The sequence below is a fragment of the Gossypium arboreum genome, chromosome 4 (assembly GCF_025698485.1).
Source record: "Gossypium arboreum isolate Shixiya-1 chromosome 4, ASM2569848v2, whole genome shotgun sequence".
Classification (NCBI taxonomy): domain Eukaryota; kingdom Viridiplantae; phylum Streptophyta; class Magnoliopsida; order Malvales; family Malvaceae; genus Gossypium; species Gossypium arboreum.
Window position 1 is genome coordinate 113414324 of NC_069073.1, and position 20891 is coordinate 113435214.

At 31.6% G+C, this 20891-nt stretch overlaps 1 protein-coding gene across 2 annotated transcripts; it reads left to right on the forward strand.

Moving 5' to 3' along the window:
• The first annotated feature begins 14370 nt into the window (after positions 1-14370).
• On the forward strand, positions 14371-20343 carry LOC108457923 (uncharacterized). 2 transcript variants are annotated; one of them, XM_017757134.2, is made up of 9 exons: positions 14371-14848; positions 14958-15035; positions 16024-16698; positions 16867-16969; positions 18779-18879; positions 18998-19172; positions 19438-19608; positions 19688-19788; positions 19873-20343. In XM_017757134.2, exons 1-9 carry the CDS (start codon positions 14561-14563, stop codon positions 19927-19929), a joined length of 1749 nt encoding a protein of 582 aa, XP_017612623.1. In that variant the 5' UTR covers positions 14371-14560; the 3' UTR covers positions 19930-20343. The 2 variants fall into 2 exon arrangements, with proteins under 2 accessions (XP_017612623.1, XP_052882471.1); XM_053026511.1 differs by lacking the exon at positions 14958-15035.
• Positions 20344-20891: the final 548 nt, after the last annotated feature.

Below are 20891 nucleotides of genomic sequence, written 5' to 3' on the forward strand. Positions count from 1 at the left end.
TCATCCACCATATGGACCATTCAAATATTTTATAGTATTAATAGATGCATCTAGCAGGTGGTCACGTGTGTCTTTATTATCGACTCGCAACCTGACATTTGCGAGACTACTCACTCAAATAATTCGATTAAGAGCATAATTTCCAGATTATGCAATCAAAACTATTCATCTTGATAATGCTGGTGAGTTTACATCCCAAGCTTTTAATGATTATTGTATGTTAATTAGGATAAAAGTTGAACATCCTATAGCTCATATTTACACACAAAATGGTTTAGCTGAATCGTTTATCAAACGCCTCCTAATAATTGCTCGACCATTGCTTATGAGAACAAAACTCCCTGTTACAGCTTGGGGATATACTATTTTGCATGCAGCAGTACTTGTATGCTTAAGGTCAACAAGTTATAATAAGTACTCCCCATTACAATTGGCTTTTGGTCAAGAGCTAATATTTCCCATCATAGAATTTTTGGATGCACAGTATATGTTCCAATTGCTCCACCACAGTTGGGAATATATGTTGGTTATAAATCTCCTTTTATAATTAAATGGATGTCTATAACCCCCTTAAGCATATTAAAGTAATGAGATAAAACTCTTTACTTCATTTATAATTAGGAGATCATTAAATGGATTAATTAGAAAACTTAGTTCATTAAATGTAATACATTTATTAATTGAATGTAAAGGAGCATATAAATAGCACATTATAAGTAAAAATAAGAAAATGAAAAATTCTCATGTATTTTCATCCACTTTTATTATTAAATATGTTGAACCATTAACCGGAGGTTTATTTACTGCACAATTTATTGATTGTCATTTTGATGAAACAACATTCACAATATTAGGGGGAGAGAAAATACAATTGGTAAAAAAAATTACAAGGAATGGATCATCATTATCTCAATTTGATCATCGCACAAGTCAATGTGAACAAGAAGTTCAAAGGATCATACACTTGCAAAACATCATCAATCAATTGCCAGATTCATTTACTGACCTAAAAAGAATTACAAAATCTCACATGCCAGCTGAAAATGCTCCAATACGGATTGATATCCTAATAGGGCAAATTGTTTGTGTAAAAGAAAGTAATCCATGCCTGAAGCGTGGAAGGCCAATCAGTTCCAAAGATAAAAATACTCGTAAAAGGAAAGGAGCAATTATTCAAGATGATAATATTGTGGAGGCAAGTGCCCAAGAAAAGGCTAAACATATAACTAATCAAAAAACCCCAAAAGAGGTTCATTTGCCTGAAAATGGTGATAACGAAGAAATCTGAATAAGTTATGTTACTTTAGGAAAAAGATGAAACCGAAAAAATATAGTTGTCGACAACAATTTTACTTATAATGTTGCTATCGAAATAGCAAAAGAAAATGAGGATCCTGAGCCTAAATTTACTGAGGAATGTAGAAATAAAAAAGATTGGCCAAAATGGAAAGACGCAATTCAAGCAGAATTAAATTCACTTTCTAAACATAAGGTTTTTGGACCTATAGTCCAAACATCTAAATATGTAAAGACGGTAGGATATAAATGGATATTTTTGTAAAAACAAAATGAGAAAAATGAAGCCATAACATATAAAGCACGACTTTTAGCATAAGGATTTTCATAAAGGCCTGACATTGATTATGAAGAGACATATTCTCCTTTGGTGGATGTAATCACATTTAGATACCTTATTAGTTTAGCAGTACATGAAAAACTTGACATGTCTAATGGATGTTGTTATAGCCTATTTGTATGGTACACTTGATAATGAAATTTATATGAAAATCCTAGAAGGATTTAAAATCCCTGAAGGATACAGAGTTTCCCGGGAAAATTGCTCAATCAGATTAAAGAAAAGTTTATATGGATTAAAACAATCTGGACTTATGTGGTTCAATTGTCTTAGTGAATATTTGTTAAATGAATGTTATAAAAACGATCCAATCTGCCCATGTGTTTTTATAAAAAGGTCTAAATCAAAATTTGTGATAATTTCTATTTATGTTGATGATCTAAATATTATTAGAACACTTGAAAAGCCTCAAAATGCAGTAAATTATTTAAAGAAAGAATTTGAGATGAAAGATCTTGGAAAAACAAATTTTTCTTAGCCTGTAGTTCGAGCATTTAAAAGATAAAATTCATGTCCATCAGTCAACTTATACGAAAAAGATCTTAAAGAAATTTTATATGGATAAAGCAAATCCATTGAGTACCCCGATGGTTGTATGATCGTTAGATGTGAATAAAGATCAATTTCGTCATTGCGAGAATGATGTAGATTTTCTTGGTCCTGAAGTACCATATCTAAGTGCCATAGGAGCATTGATGTATCTTACAAACAACACAAGACCTGATATAGCTTTTTGTGTAAACTTGTTAGCAAGATTTAGTTTTTCTCTAACACGTAAACATTGGAATAGAATTAAACATGTATTTAGATATCTTAGAGGGACCATTAATATGGGGTTATTTTATTCAAATGATTCAAAATCCCTATTAATTAGTTATGTTGATGCTGGATATTTGTCGGATCCACATAAAGGTCGATCTCAAATGGGATATTTATTTACATGTGGAGGTACAGACATATCATGGCGTTCGACAAAGCAAACATTAGCTGCTGCCTCTTCAAATCATGCTGAAATAATTGCAATGCATGAGGCAAGCCGAGAGTGTGTTTGGCTAAGGTTATTAACCCAACATATTCAGAAGATATGTAATTTGCCTTTATAGGAAAATATGCCAACTATCTTGTAATTTGCCTTTACAGGAAAATATGCCAACTATCTTATACGAAGATAATGCAGCATGTATAGCTCAATTAAAGGGTGGTTATATCAAAGGTAACAGAACGAAACATATTTCACCAAAATTATTCTTTACTCATGATCTTGAGAAGGAAGGTAACATAGAAGTTCAACAAATTCGCTCTAGTGATAATTTAACAGATTTTTTTACCAAGGCATTGCCAACTTTAACATTTGAAAGACTACGAAACAAGATTGGAATGCATCGACTCAAAGATATAATGTGATGTTGCCATTAAGGGGATCTAAAATACGTTGTATTCTTTTCCTTCAACTAAGGTTTTGTCCCACTGGGTTTTCCTGGTAACGATTTTTAACGAGGCAACTTGTAATAGGAGATTGTGTACTCTTTTTCCTTCATTAGATTTTTATCCCACAGGGCTTTTCCTAATAAAGGTTTTAATGAAGCACAGTTCTCTCTAGTGGACATCTAAGGAGGAGTGTTATAAATAAATGTGAATGTCCATATTCTAACCCCCCTCATTTATAAGGTAAAACCTCTCATTCATTATGCAAGTTGTTTAATGTGTTAATGAAGCACTTAAATAAGCTTCATTTATTATATTGCATTGAATTTCAATTACTTATAAATAGAATCATTAATTGAGTGAAATAAGACACGAGAAAATTATCTTTACTTTAAGTATTCTTTTATTTGATTATTTTATAATAATATCTTCCACATGTTCATTTTGTAAGAATTATTTGTAATGATAGTTTTAAAGTTTTAGGTTTGTAAAATTTTGGATAATAAATCAAGAAATTATATGTACAAATATTTGTTTTCTAATATTTAATGAGATAAATGAAATTTAAAATTTTTAAATGTATTTAACGTGTTACAATTTTTATATTTTAAATTGGTTAATGTAAAATATTTTTATTATAAAATATTATAAAGATTAAAGATTAAGGCTTAATAAATAAGTGTTTAAATATTCATAGTAAGCATATTTTTGCATAAATATACATAAATAAGTAATGGTGGAATGTGATGATGGATGACAATTAAACTAATTAATCAAAGATTAAAATATAAGAAAAATGTTAATAATGATTAATTAAATAATAATTATAATATATAGGTGAAATTGGTGGATGGAGAGATGAAAAACTCATCTTCTCCAAATGGCTAAAAGAAGAAAAACAAAAAGGGGACGCCATTTTTGAATCTTGAAGCATTCGACCATTCAATTCAAGTAAGTCCCAAGCTATTTTTCTTTGATTTTTATGGAATTTGATTCATAAGAGCTTGATTTAGCCAGCTCATGTATCAATTTGTCGAATTTTTGAAATTTTGATAAGTTTTCATTATTTAGAAATGGATGAATTGAATGTGAATTTGATAGAAGTTGAGCTTAGATTATGGAAATGTCTAAATTGTAAAGCTTAATTGTTACTTTCGTACATTAGGGATCAAATTGAAAAAAATGCAAAATTGTTATGAAATTTTGGTATGAATAGAAAGTAGAAGGTCCCTACTAAGTATATGTGAAATTGAATTTTAGTCTGAAGCCCTATATTGAAAGTTATACTTGTTTTGGGTTTAGGGAATAAATTGAATTGCAAAATATTTATGGCTTTGTATTTGAATGTGATTTAGATGGAATTTGATATTGTGTCATTGTTGAACTATTATTCGTAGCTAAAGACAATGTCGAGTCATCGAGAGGGAAAGGAAAAGTGAGAGCCGACAACTAGTGACGTGAGCTTTTGGTTTATATTTCTATAATTCAAGATCAATTTAATTATTGCATATTCATGACATTTTGCATTATATGGTATTGAGGTGAGTTGACAATAGTTATTTGAATCAAATTGCTATAATTGATATTGAATATCAAGATATGAGTTAAATTGAATAAAATAGAAAATTTCATGAATTAGTTGATATATGATAATTGGTATGAAATGATGTTGTAACATGCTATATAATGTGATGAAATAATGGATTGACGGTAAATTGAGAGTGGTAGAATATGAATTGAATTATATAATGAAATTGAAAATTAGTTACCTTATTAACTATTTGGACAGTGTCGGATATAGTTGGCATGCCATAGGGTCAGGATATTAATTGAAAACCATCGTTGCCAGGAAACCCAGGGTGGTAGATTGTGTATATAGAGTATTGTTTTCAGGCAATATGGGATCACAAGATAACCAGTTTGTGGAAACCATCATTGTCGAGCAACCCAGAATGGTAATATGTACATGTTCAATGTCATTGTTGCTGGGAAACTTGGGGTGACAAATCCGTGTATCCATTCTAAGTACGTGTCTGGTTAATAGGGTTATAAAAACATGATTTGGCTATATGGTTGATGAAATTAAATGAGTTGAAAACGAGTCATGGGGTCAATTGAGTAATAATGAGCCAATAGGCTTGGAAATGGTTGAAATGTTGATATGAAATGGAACATATGTGTTTATGTATTGATGATGGTAAATGAACAAATATATATGCCTAAACTTGATAATATGATTTGGTTAAGTTATTGTAAAATGAATGAGTAATGGTAAATTTGAGTACCTACTAGTGAATTGATGTGTAAAGATGATCATATGCATGTTATTATTGGTAATGAAAGTATTTGATATGAAATTACATGAGACTTGATTATGATTTGCATTAGATTTGGTCATATGCTGTAATGAACCGAAAGTTACGGTATCGGAAATTGAGTCTTGAGTACTGTTTCCGTGAAATTTATTCATGAATATTTATTAGAAATATTTATGAATTATAGTTGAATGGTTATTTAGTGTTTAATTAAGTGAAGTAGCTTGAATTTAGTTTAAAGGATTAAATTGCATAAGGAATAAAAGTTTAATTATAGATTAAAGAAGTAAAAGGGACTAATCTAGCAATTAGACCCTAAGTGCCATGTGTGTGAATGTATGATATAACATGTGTAATAGTTGGTATATATGTGTAATAGCTATAAGATATTTTATGTTATAGCTATTACACATGTTAATTTATATTTTTATAGGTTAATAATAATATAATATAGTATAATGAATAAATAATAATGAGTAAAGAAACATAGAAAGAGTTACAGAGAGCAAACGTGAGAAAGAAAGAAGGAAAGAAAGAAAGAAAAGAAAAGGAAATTTGAGGATTAAGGCCCTAAAGTTTAATTGGTAAGTTGTTTTAGCTCATTTTCTTATGATTTTTATGTTTATGGATGCCTAATTCAAAGTTCTACATGTATGAGGTTAAAATGAAGAAAAATAGAAAATTTTAGATATTGATTTAGTTGAATAAATTGAGGTTTTATGGGTTAAATTGATAGGAATTGAAGTTAGAAGTGAAAATTGAGTGATTTATTAAAAGAATTCTAAGTTAGGTTTAAATAGGGATTAAGTTGAATAGAGCTCAAAATTTATGTTTTATAATGAATTTTATGAGTTAGAAATTGTTAATGAGTTGATTAAAAGAGAATATGAAGCTTAAGTTAAAGAAAAAGATTAGTAATGGAAAAAGGACGAAATTGGAATTTTTGTAAAAGTTTGATAGAAAGTGAAAATGTGTTTTATGAATTAGTATATTGATGAATTTTAATTGTATGATTGTTAGTAGCAAACGTAGCACGGATACGTCATCAAAGAAGGAAAAGAGAAAGTGAACGAAGATATCGATTAAATTCGATAAATAGTGGTTTGTATTTCTATAAACCGAGCTTAATCGTTATTGCTATATTTGATATTTATATTGTATGAAAATGTGAATGAGGTAAGTATTTTTACCATATTGAAATGAATGTGATTTTGAATACCCTATTAACAGTGTCGGGCTAGTCGGATATAGTTGACATGTCATAGGAATTGGAAGTATTGGGATATTCCGACATTGAGTCGATGAGACACTATGTGTCGACTCTCTGTTAAAGTTCGGATTTGTTTCGATGAAGTACTTTGTGTACTATAATGTTAAAGTTCCGGATTTGTTCCGATGAAGCACTATGTGCTTATCCCGGAGTGTGGGTTGGATCCGTGTATCCGTTAGTGTCCGAGTTATGTTAATAAGGGTAAATAAAGTAAAGGTTATTAAAGTACTAATTGATATTGAATAATAGCAATAATGTGTTTGAATTACCATGTTTTAAAGTTGATTAAGCTATTGTTTATGGAAATACCACTGAGAGTATTCTCAGCGACGGTTTGTTTCGTCTGTGAGCTAGGTACGAAAGTATAAGGACTCAAAGATACAAGCCGATCCCCAAACTCAAATTGGTGAAGTTTCTATCTTTTGGAAAATGGCATTGTACCTAGGATGTCTTTTGGTTATATTGAAAGTATCTAAGTTGTTAAATGATATTTTGGTATGTTTTGTAAATGTTACCAAAACCTTAAGAATGGTATGTTTTGATATGTTAGTGAAGAGTAATAAGAGGAATTGTTGGTAAATGTTGTAGAAAGAAGAAATGAAGATGTTATAAACTTAGTTATCAACATTTTATACTAAAACAGATTTGGACAGTAACAGTAGTCCAACTTTGAAAATATACCAAAAATAGTATAAAGTGAATTAGATGATGAATAAAATATGTAATTGAAGCTTAATGAATCTATTTTTATATGGAAGAAACAAAATTGGTAAAAGAGTTGTATTTTATGAGATATTTACGTTTTGGTGAAACAGGGTTAGAACAATTTCTGGATTCCTGTTCTGACTTTAGAAATTCACCATAAATTGTGTATTAAGAATTAGGACTCAAACTTTATATGTATGGGTTCATTATTGAGTCTATTTTAATTGAAACAAATGGCATAGTCATTGGATTTCTGTACAGGAAGAAATTTGATTCGAAGTGCACAAGGGTCAGAGTAGCTGAACCCTGAAACAGGGAGACTTCTTATAATAAACTGTACTAATTGGCCTGACCAAAAATTCTAGAAAAAATTAGTAAGTAGATATATGAGTCTAGTTTCAGGAAAATTTACGGAATTGGATTTCGAGTTTCGTAACTCGAGATATGATTTTTTTAGCGACTGTGACGCAGATGGATAGTTTACTACGAAAACTGTTTAAGTGCTAAGATAAGTTTTGTAATGTCTCCTGCTTGACTCCGGCAACGGTCTCGGGTAGGGGGGACGTTACATATGCAATAGTTTTAAACTTGTTTTGCATTGACTTGAATCATGGAAATACCATTGAGCTTTATTGATCAGCGTATGATTTGTTTTTTCCGTGTGCAGGTATAAATAAATCCCAAGGTTTCAAGAAGTGAATCTAGCATTTAGCCAGAGATCCTCGACTTAGCAATGTTTGTATAATTTTTTTTTTAAAATATGACATGTACCTAAGTTGAGTCGGTGATCATATTTGTATTTGAAGCTTGAAATGGTACTTTGGAAATGGTTAGATGGTTTATTTGCATATGTGAATTTGGTGTTTATTTGGATTGTATGAAAGTTTGCAATATTGAAACTTATATGAATGTTTATGTTAACTTTGATAAGTGAATGGTAATTGCCATAGGTGTTTTAGTTAAAATGTATGTTTAGGTAATATAAAGGTATATATGATGAGATATATTAGGAATGAACATTTGAGAATGACATATTTAGCTAAAATGGTGATTGATTGTGATGAAATTGTTGTATAGGTAAAGCTTGTTGGTACCATCTTGTACCATTTAGCAAACAAACAGTCACGAAGCTACGTCGAGCATTTGTTGTCGCAACGAACCAGGTCGGTATGTTGTGTTACGACGAGTGTAACGATCTAGTTTCCAATGATGTCAGAAACTCCAGTTTTGAAACACCATTTCCGTAAATATGTTCGTAAATTTAATAATTACGAGGCTAGAATAGAAATATATTAAAGTTTGGTCTAATAATTCTATTTAATTGATAGTTAATTAAGGTACAAGTGTAACGATCATAAAGTTAGTGGTACCAAAAAAAAAGTTTCGGGACCCCATTTTAGTGAATCGAGACTATAAATATTTCATTTATGGAGTTATATTATAGGTGAATTGAAATTTGGATAAATAATTTTATCGAATTAGTAATTAATTAAAGTACAGGGACTAATTTGTAGAAGTGGTAAAAGTTAAATTACTATAGATTTTTAAGTGGAATCTTAAGTTAAGGACCAATGTGGTATAATTACCATATTGGAGGTTTAGTTTCTGCAAAAGAACATATATATGTGTTATATTATAAAATTATAATTAGATAAACAAAAAATAAAATAAAAATTAAGTATAATAAAAAAACATGTAGTGGGATTAAGTGGAAAAACAAAAAAATAAACAAACATTCATCCTCATTTTGTTCATGCAACCGAGAGTAGAGAACGGAGAAGAAAAACGTTCGGCCTTAGGAATTTCATATTGAATTTCAAAATTGGTTAGTGTAATTTAATCTCTTTTTTTTGTAATTTTTATATTTTTGGAATCTCGATAGCTTAATATCTAATCTGTGTGTTACTTTCAGAAACTGTTAAAGTTTATAAATATTTCCATTGTTAAATCTTAAAGCTTTTGGTGTTAAATGGTTAGATTTAAAGTCAATATATGAAAAAAAGGATTAGTTTGTAAAATGAAACTTGTTAGTTTTGAAAATAGGGACTAAAGTGTAAATTTTTTGAAATTGGTATGAAATTTCTATAATTATGGATAGTAGTGGGCTGTAGAAGGATGAAATTGAGATCGATTTCGAAATCGAGACCCAAATTTGAAAGTTTTAACTATTTTGGTTTTAGGGACTAAATTGAATAAAATACAAAAATTTAAGGGAATTCGGGTAATAAAATTAAACTAATATATGCAGATAATAGAATTATATAAGATGTGTGGAATTGATGAATTGAATGGAATAATTGTATAGATTGAAACTTGGACCAAATCAGAAATAATCAGGGAAAAGACAAAATTGTTGAATTGTCCTTAAAGTTTCAAATTATTTATTGTTTTAACCAAGTAAGTTCATAGAGTATGGTTATATATAATTGTAACATATTCTTGAATCATGAAATCGTTTGTGTGTGGTTGTAATTTGAATTGTTTACAATTTAGTACAAAAAGATGCGATACATGCTAAATCATAAAGAAATGATAAATTGATTATGATTAATTGAAATTCAAGATATTTAATGAATTGATATTTTATTATGATTGACCTAATAAGATTTGTATGAATTTGATTGAGTATCGAGATAGAGGATTAAATTGAATAGTTTGCAAAATATGTATGACCTTGAAATTGAATCTGATTTGAATAGAATTTGATATTATATCATTATTAAATTATTATTCGTAGTTAACAATGACGCAGGATCGTCAAAAGGAAAAGGGAAGGCGAGAGTCGACGATAGGTGACACGAGCTTTCGGTTTGTATTTTTATAACTCAAACATCTTCCATTGTTGCATTTATGAACTCATTTATATGGAAAGATCATAAGGTGGGTTATAAATGATAAATCGAGTGAAATCGATTTGATTTGATTGGTTATTTGTGATAAGGATTAAATTACACTGTAACAACCCGTTTTTTTAGTTAAATCGGAACAGTAGTTGCGGGACCACAAATTTGAAGTCAAAATATTTATTTTATTATTTTAATAAGTTTTACAGCATGATAGAATGATAGTATTAAAATTTTGTTAAGAAATTTTACCGTTTAAATGCTTAATTCGGTAAAAAGGACTAAATCGCGTAAGGCGTAAAATATGAGTTCTCTAAGTGAAATGAACCAAATGACTATAGAAATGAAAATAATGAGTACTTTCATGGTAAATATACCATTAATAAAATTAGTGGACAAATATGGGCTTATATCATGAGAATTATAAGGTTAATTAACAAGGTTATAATAGTAATTATGAAATAATGTTTAACAAATAAAATAAAACATAAAAATTCATTAGTTGTCATCTTCCTTCCACCGAAAATCAAATCTTGAAAAAGCCATTAAAGAAGCTTAAACATTCGGTCACTTGGAAGCTTAATCAAGGTACGATTTTTACTCGATTTTTAATGATTTCTACGTTTTTGAGCTCGTTGTAGCTTGATCTAGCTAGCCCATATCTCTGTTTTCAAAACTATTATAGATTTTGAATGATACCATTGTTGAATTCTTGGTTGTTTAGATGTTTTATGATAGATTATTAAAGTTTGAAGCTAGATTAACAAGATTTATAAAGTGATTTTTTGACAAAAATGTCAATTACGGATTTAATTAAGAAATTTGTAAAATCCATGGGCAAATGTGTGAATTAATGAGAAAAATGGGCTGATATGAATGTAAGGAAAATTCGGCTAACATGGGCTGGTATTGAATTGTATGAATTTGTATTTTTATGTGATAATGAGTAAATTGCAAAAATGTGAAATAGTAGGCGTAAAAGTGTAATTTTTCCAAAATGTGTAAATTGTGTTAAATTGAATGAATTAATGATTAAATAAGTAAATTTTATTATTATATAGATTGAGACAAATGAGATTCGGATCTAGAACGGGAGAAAACAAGTATCAGATTAGTCGACCTAATTCGTCGTTACAGCAAACGAGGTAAGTTCGTATGTTAATAAATGCTGTTAAATTGTGCTATAAATTTATCATTATTGTTGAATTGAATTATAATGCTGATTGGAAATGAGTACAAGCACAATCGACAGAGTTATGATGTTCGAAAGGCCCGTATGAACCTTAGGAATAACTTAGGATTTAAATGTCATGACATTAGGATTACTGGGATATGAGATTCATGTAAGACCATCTCTGGAACATTGGCATCGATATGAGATTCGTGTAAGATCATGTCTGGGACATTGGCATGGGATATTGGCATCGATATGAGATTCGTGTAAGACCATGTCTGGGACATTGGCATCGATATGAGATTTGTGTAAGACCATGTCTGGGATATTGGCATCGATATGAGATTCGTGTAAGACCATAGCTGGGCTATTGGCATCGATATACTATAAAATGTGAGACCATATTTGGGATATGGCATGGTATGAGTTATACGAGATTTCTAAGTATCCTTAGCGATTCTGAATGGTTCAACGGGTATAGTCAAGACGAGAATGAAAGTACAATCAAATTAAGTGTAACAGGTACGTACGAAACCCAAATGAGAATCAAATGAAGGTAATTTGGTGAGTTCTTAGTGTATCATGTGTATGAAATGAGAAAGATTTATGTATAAGTATGTTTTATGCCAAAAATGTGTTTATTTGGCTATAATGAGGTATGAATTGAATGATGTGTGAGATATGAGTTATAGATATTTTAACTAAATATATATATGGCACATAGTGTGCGAAATACCATTATTTGATGATATTTCACATGATTCATCTTTACTAAATAAAATGTGATTGATATTGGATTAAATAAAGTTATATATATATTCGCTTATGTACATGCAAATGTGAATGATGGGATAAGAACGGAATTGATCCACACGAGCAAAGAAATAAATAAACTTGTGAAGCTTTGTTAATTATGTGATTGGAATTATGGTATAAAGATGAAATCAAATGAATTTATATTATAGTATATGTAAATGCTTAATATGTGCTTATTCAATAAGATAAGTTTAATATCATATGAGCTTACTAAGCTTTATAGCTTACTTTGTGTTATTTTTTCTATGTTTTATAATGATTCAGACGTTCTCTTGGGTTGGAAGTCAGCGGAGATCGCATCACACTATCCGGTTTTTGATTTCGGTATTTATACACTTGTGACTTGGTTATATGGCATGTATAGGCTTGAGTTATGTGGAAATGTGTTTGGTAATGTTGAATGTGAATTTGATTTGTATATGAATTGGCATGTTTTGGTTGCCTAAAAGTGCATTGAAGTGGTATGAAATGATGTGGTTTAGGTATGCTTGAGGAGGGTGAGAAATATGGCTTAAACCAAGCCTAATTTCACCCCACACGATTGAGCACACGGGAGTGTGACTCGATCGTGTGTCCGCTATAACTTAATTAAACAAGTCAGTGAGTTATACGGCTTAGACACACCGGCATGTCTACTAGCCGTGTGTGGCACACGGGCTGGCACATGGGCGTGTGGCCGGCCGTGTGGCCAAGTCAGTATACTTTCTAGATTTTACACGGCAATGGCACACGAGCGTGTCTTTGGCCGTGTGATGCAAGTCAGTATGTATGCCCTGTTTTCACACGGCCTGTGTCACGGGCGTGTCTGGTGGCCGTGTGAGGCACACAGTCTGTTCACACGGGCGTGTGATCCCTTCTTGCATGAAAATTTTCTAAGTTTTCCAAAGCTTTCAAATGTTATCGGTTTAGTCCCAAACCTTTTTCAAGCTTGTTTTAAGGTCTCGCAGAGCCTTGTAAGGGACAATATGATTATGTTTGATTGATGATTATGTGATAATGGCTTTATGTTCGAGAAATGTATGTTGTATGTTGTGATTTGATCGGTAATACCGTATAATCCTATTCCGTTGACGGATACAAGTTAAGGATGTTACATACATAGATATTAGAAGTAGTGTATATTATTAAAAATGTGAATAAATATTGTCCGAATGTGGTTGATTTAAGGTGTCTTAATGTTTCTCAATGTGGCTGTCCAAATGAATCTTTAATGTGTTCGAAAATGTTTTAATGTTGTCCAAATTAAGGTTGCATAAATGGTTCATGTTGGTGCTTAAATGAATTACAATGCTGTCCGAATTTGGAGTCATAATGTTTTCCGAATTAATGATGTTTAAACTATCCAAGTTGTTATTTGATTGTCTTCGAATGTGGCTGTTTTAAATGAGGTATAATGCTGTTTGAAATGTGCTACTTAAATGTGATTTAAATGATGTTCGAAAGTGGTCAGATAATAACTTTAATTCTTGAAAGTTATGGTATCTAATTGTATGCTTTAATGATACTCAAAGGTGATTTAAATGATGTCTAAAAGATATTAATATGCGGTTTTAATAGTTGGAAATTATGTTGTCTAAATGTATGTGTAGATGATGCTTAAATGTGATTTAAATGATGTTCAAAAGTTGTTAAATGACCGTTTTAATTGCTGAAAATTTTGGTATTTGATTGTATGTTTTGATGAGGTTTAAATGTGTTAAAAATGATGTCTTGATAGTATACTTTGCTAAAAATTTTGAAAGGGTTAATATTGATTGCATTGATCTACAAACAAATTTAAAAATTATCATATATATTTTTTGATAATTATTTTTAATATTTTATTATATCTTTATAGGATACTTGTTAATCTCTTGACTTTACTTGTGTAGTCTAAAAATTCTAGTCTAATTTTAACAAAGTATTTTTCAAAACTCTAGTCTAATCTAGAATAATGTATCAAATATTTTCTCTTTAGAAAATAAAAATTAAATAAATAAAATACATAAAATTAAAAAAGCACCACCAATGTAATATGTATCCTATCATAAATGTAAAAAATGAAAAACATAAAAATACCAAACTAATATAAATCAAAGAAAATCAAAGGTGAAAGGTGAAAGGTGAAAGATGAAGGGAGATGAAAGGTGAAATATTAAACATTTAAGATGAAATATGAAAGATTGAATATCCATTTAATAATATTCATAACACAAAATTCATAATTTTTCAATTACAAAACTAATTTACAAAAAAATTGATTTACTAATCTAGTCACCGCCATTTCTCTTTCAAGTTTTTCTCTTCCTGCTTTTGTGCAAGAATAAAACCAAAAGCGTAGCGCGAGACAGAACAGAAGACTATAGAATAGAATAGAATAGAATAGAATCGAGTAGAATGTGTACGCTCCATTTCCCAGTCCAAATGCAATCCGATATCCGCACCGCCCTTCACGTAGCTTTCTCCAGCATCGGCTCGCTCAGTCCGTTTCGCAGGTCAACTCTCACCCTCCCACCTCGCTGTCTCCGCCCCGCTGCCTCATTGGGTCTGCTTTCAAGACCTTTCTCTACCTCCGCCAGCCTTCCCGACAAGCCTTCCATTTGTACCGCCGACGAGCTCCACTATGTCTCCCTTCCCAATTCTCACTGGCGCCTCGCCCTCTGGCGTTATCACCCTCCTCCTCAGGTTTGTCGTTTTCTTTGATATTTCCAATTCGGCTATCGCTATTTTTTTCTCCCTTTTTCTTATAGATTGATGAGATGAAATGATTATAACCATCACTACGTTGTAACAGGCGACCCCGAGAAATCACCCCCTTTTATTATTATCTGGGGTGGGGACTAATGCCATAGGGTACGATCTTTCTCCCGAGGTAAATTGTGTGTTTTGTTTTGAGATAGTTGAATATGGATTTTTTGGTTTCCCCAATAGTATGGAGAGAAAAAGTTGGGTTAAACTAACTTCGATTGGAGTTGGTGTTGACCTTGTATATTAAAACGAGAATTCAGAAGTTCGGTCCAATTTGTTTAAGCCTTACCGTCCTGTAACCGTCATGCATAAAATTGAAGTCTAAAACGGTAGGTATATATATAAGCAAGAATTCCCAAGAATTTGCTTCTTTCTTTTTTCAAAGAGATGTAAATTGTTTCGGTATGCTCTTTTTGGCTTAAAATGCTGAATTATTTGCTTATAGGTTTTTACGCTGCATTTGGTCCAAGGATTTCTCTATATCTTTTAGTTGTTTTTGCGCATGGAGTAGCAGGGACTAATGAACATTTGATTTGGCCTTTAGCACATGATTACAACAACCAGAACTTGTTCAATTTGGGTTTCTTTTAATTTTTTATTTTTTATAATCGGCTGGATGCTTCTCAGAAACCAGACTATGATGAGCCTAAGAAGATGGTTTTGCACTGTGTTGTTGATTATCAGCAGCCAGTATTATAACCACATAGTATATCAGCGCTTTTGTTTATCCTGGTGATAGCCTCTGGGTTTGTTTCAAAATTTCTTAAAACCAAGGCTGATAGCCCTCAGGCAAATATTGTGAACCATGCTCAACGAAATGCTCATAAATGATAGTTCAATCCATACGGACCCTTTATGGCATCAAAAGTCACCACCTGTCAACTTCTATATGTTTGATGTATGTTGCCTTGGTTAGTCATGACTATCTCACAGTTAAAAGTGCCATTCATGTTACCTTTTCTGCACACTTACATGAATACCTACAGTCGAGTTGAAGCAAATAATGATGTCTTCCAACTTTTACGTATAACTTTAAGATGCTGAATATTATTTCCTTCTCTTTTTCTTATAAATATGATCCTTTTCCTGATAAATGTGAGATGGATATGCAGTCTTCATTTGCAAGATACATGTCTGGCCAAGGATTTGACACATGGATTCTTGAAGTTCGTGGTGCTGGGCTAAGTGTGCAGGGATCAAATTTCAAACAAATTAAGGAAAGTGCTAATGCAGTATCTGAGCAGATGGAAGCTGTTGCTAAGGGTGTTACAAATGGAATGTCTCCTGTGCAGCAGCCAAATAATGTTTCTGATACTTTATCAGATTCTGAGATTTCTCATTTCGGACAAGATTCGATAGGGATTGCAACAGCATGGGATGAGTCAAAATTGGTGTCGAAGTTGACAGAAATCTTGATGCGTTTGTCTGAGAGACTTTCTGGCTTTCTCAGTGATGGCCAATCAAGGCTTATCTCTGCTAAATTGTTTGATCAAATATCAAACCTTTTGGAAGGTTCTCAGTTATCTGATCGCTTTGAGGAGGTAAGGGCAAACCTTTCCAACTTATTGGAAAAACAACAAAACTCTGGTATAACTAGCCAAATTAGAGATCTGAGTCAAAGACTTGTAAATATTATTGAAGAAGGCCAACGATCTGTTTCACCTCAGTTCATTGATATGCAAGAGCGGCTTTCGTCAACAATAGAAGATTTTCAGAAACAACTTGACTTGATTGTGAAGTATGATTGGGATTTTGATCACTATCTGGAGGAGGATGTTCCTGCTGCGGTGAGGTGACATTTTGCTATGCTGGAAGGCTATGCAAATGCTGAATTATTTTTAGTTTACTTTCTTATTTAGAATGTTATGAATTCCATTTGTTATTTTGCATTTTGTATGCTATCAGTGTCTACTGTCTTTAGGCTGAATTGACGATTCGCATTTTCATTCATATAGATGGAGTACATAAGGGCACACACAAAGCCAAAGGATGGAAAATTGCTTGCGGTTGGTCACTCAATGGGAGGCATATTGCTTTATGCTAAGCTGGCACGGTGTGGTAAGATACCATCATTTGCAGTTTGTCACATGCTGATGATTTTCACTCTTCAATACTAATGCATAGGAGACAAAGTAAGATTCATCCCTCAATTAGTGGAACTACACTTTGAAAACCTTAAAATGAGCTCATATTGTGGTGACCTCGTCTTATTCTAAGCTTTAAATAACAATTCATCAAACTAGAATTGTAAAGCTGCCATAGATTTGCAATGATTAGTGGAGGAAACAAATTATAATTATTTAAGGTGTACAAAAGCTTTATGCCCGTCGAGTAGCCACTTTAGGTTAAGTAGACTCAACTTTTAAAGTTGAATATTATATATACATATACAGTGTATATGTATATATATAGACGAGGGATCTATTTAGACTAGTGTAACACTTTCATGACTTTTTGTACCATTAATTTTTTTCAACAATTCAAACATCATATTCCATGTTCTATTCATATATAGATCATGCACGTCAAGTTGAGAGTAAATTACCTTAGTTTTATACTAGTGTAAGTGGATCCCTCCCAATATATAATTAGCGTAAAAATTTGGCGTTTTCCTATATAACTAGTATATTTACACTAGTAAAATTTGTTCAACTTGTTAAGTGAAAAATTTTTGGTCTTTAATTTTATGTTCATTCACAAGTTTGGAAAAAATAATTTGCATGTATTTCTTGTGGTCTTCTATTAATCACAAGTTGAGCCTTGTTACAATTTTGTTTTGTTACTGGCTTCTTTTTTAAACTCTCTTTTTCACTTTGTTGCCATCTCATTTTCCAGCTATAATTTTCACCTTAATTAACTCTACAATGAATATTATATATGATTTTAATCCAATCTTTAATTGGTTGGTTTTTTGTACATGATGTAATAAATTGTAAAAAAAATTATGTATTCACTTGAAGTTGTTATATTTTGGGATATTTTATTCAATGTTTAATTTTGTCAATGTCGTACACTAAGTAAAAATCATTATCTATAAAAAGATAAATATTATTATAATAACCCACTGACTTAAGTACTTGTTATGCCATTGCTTTATGTGTCATCACCTGTTTAATAACAATTGAAAAAAGAGCTATTGAATTATCACAGGGTGCATATTGAGCAGCCAATGCTATAAAAAGAAGATTATTCTTAATGAGATCGCCTGTGGTTTCATTTAGCTGAGCCCTTTACTGATATGTCCGATGTTTTTGTTCTCCTTATTGTTTGAATGAATGAGCCCTATCTATGTTGGATCTCTAGTCAGACAGTACTCTTCATCTTCTTCTTTCAAGCCTGATGAGCCTTCAACCCCCCCACCTTTTGGTCCTAAGATATTTATATATATATTTCCTGCCCAAACTGGTGTTGCTGTTAGGATCAAGCATATTCATTATGGATACTTATCCATAACATTGCCCAGTGGAGTGTAAAAACTCCACAAGCGAGGTTAGTGGAGTGACACCTACCCATTTATTTTTTATTTATTTTTTAATGTACTATAAGGGGCATGTGTTACCCCATTAACCTTGCTTGTGGAGTTTTTAAACTCCAGTGGCAGTGTATGAAATAATAAGCCTATTATTATTTGAAGAGTAGCGCTCCCCGCCCTAAGGGAGCCAATGGGTCAAATATATTTTTAGTATCATAGAATGTTGCTATTGTTAAATTTAACTTAGGGGGCATGTATTTAAAATTTGATTCTATTTGAATCAAAAGCATTTTCTAGTATTAGTTTTTAATGTGCTTCTCTTTATATTGTACTTCCTTTTTCTCGTGTCAATAAAAATAACCATTGGTTTTGTGTGTTATATATCTTCTTGGAAGGTTTTGAAGGAAGGGAACCTGAACTCAAGGCTGTTGTTACATTGGCGTCATCACTTGATTACACATCTTCAAGTTCGACACTCAAATTACTCTTACCTCTTGTAAGTTGGTGAACCAGTGTTAATTGCCATTTATGATGATGTGATTTTGGTAACTACCTACTTAAAAGCTTGATACAAATTGGTTTGAGAAACTAATATCATGGCACTTGTTATGCAGGCAGATCCTGCACAGGCTCTTAATGTACCTGTTGTTCCATTAGGGGCAATGTTGGCAGCTGCATATCCTCTATCTTCTCGGCCTCCTTATGTCTTGGCTTGGCTTAATAATCTAATATCAGCAGAGGACATGATGCATCCGGAGTTGCTTAAAAAGCTTGTCTTAAACAACTTCTGTAAGTATGGGTATATTTTCTTCACATGATGCGAAATGCCACAGCTTTTCTTATTTGAATCTAAAGCTTCACTGTTTCTATGTAAATGACATCCGGGTAGCCAATGATGAATTACATACAAAGTCCTTATACACAAAACCGGTTTTCTGCTATTATGACTTGATATCTGTTGCCGATTTTCTGGCTTGATGGGAGTTGTCTATGATGTGATCCCTAGTGCTCTACTCTGGGTTTATCAAGTTTTTTTTCCTTTAATGATTCTCAGGTACTATACCAGCTAAACTTCTTCTGCAGCTCACGTCAGCTTTTCGAGAACGGGGATTATGTGATAGGAATGGTAAATTTTTCTTCAAGGATCATCTACATAAAAGCAATGTACCTGTCCTGGCTATTGCAGGAGATCAAGATCTAATTTGCCCACCTGAAGCTGTAGAAGGTAAATAATGCACATAATTCTCTCATATTATATGGTTTTCCTACGTATTTACACTTTTACTTGTTATCCTTTGGATCAGAAACCGTGAAGCTTCTTCCGCGGAACTTGGTCACCTATAAAATATTCGGAGAACATCAGGGTCCACATTATGCTCATTACGATCTTGTGGGAGGACGACTGGTAAGCATTGCTAACAGGAAAATGTACACTGAAACGCCCTTTGATCGTTATTCTTCTTCTGTTTCTAAAATTGTTCAAACACAGGCTGTGGAGCAAGTTTACCCATGTATAATCCAGTTTCTTAGTCAACATGACGATTGAACATGATGATATCTGGGCCAATAAACATCGCTACAAAAAGATATAGTAAAGAAACACTAGTTCATTTAGCCGATAGGCAACCTAATGTACCCATTTCTTGGTAATGGTGGCAGCATGGAGTATGCTTATATTATTGCCATGCTCGACGCAGTTAATCTGACTCATCACTTTTGGTCGAGATGCATTCGGAGTTGAAACAAAGGAAGTATGAAGGACCTTCAAGTTTGGATGAATCGACATTTACCTCATCTTTTTTTTTTTTTAAGCTGTGAATTATAAATATTTTCCAATATTTACTAGATAAATTACATCATATATAAATACAAAAGGAGTATAGTGTAATATATAAAAAATGGGTCGGGTTGGATTCTGATATTATTTTTATATCTTGAATTTCAAGGTTTATGAGTTAAATTATTTTGTTCAGATTCATTTTGATGATTAAAATTATTATTCAAAATATTTTGATACATCAAGTTGACTTTTAGACATAATTTATATGTATAAAATTTTACATATCACAATCTAAAATGATAATTATGGTTTATTGTTTAAAAGTTAGAAAGAATTATAAATTCTGAAAGTTGAAGTTTATAATTTTAGAAGTTACGTTAAAAGTCTTGGTTTTATCAAATTATTCTTAAAATTTTATACAACAATAATAAAATTAGACTAGGGTAAAAAAATGTAACAGATCTATAAAAATCCATAAAAAGCTAAATGTAATTCTAATTGAAATGGTAAAATTAAGGTGAGGAGTAGATTTGATCATGCGCTGAGCCATTTGTTCAAGTTTGGAGTCTGTCTACAAAATGGTTTGAAAAAAATATAAGCTCAAAAAATGAATTCGGACGTTTATAAATGGAACAAGTCTTGGGTAAAATTTTTGTCCCTAGGCCCGACTTGAATTTACCTAATTTTTTTCTTGATGTTATTTATTTTATTTTTTTTACCATTTTGCT

What these genes read in the sequence shown, in the direction of transcription:
- LOC108457923 (XM_017757134.2), top strand. Translation starts at nt 14,561, where the DNA reads ATGTGTACGCTCCATTTCCCAGTCCAAATGCAATCCGATATCCGCACC. An exon ending in CCCACCTGAAGCTGTAGAAG is followed by an intron (nt 19,609 to 19,687) that starts GTAAATAATGCA and finishes CCTTTGGATCAG; the next exon opens with AAACCGTGAAGCTTCTTCCG. An exon ending in ATCTTGTGGGAGGACGACTG is followed by an intron (nt 19,789 to 19,872) that starts GTAAGCATTGCT and finishes GTTCAAACACAG; the next exon opens with GCTGTGGAGCAAGTTTACCC.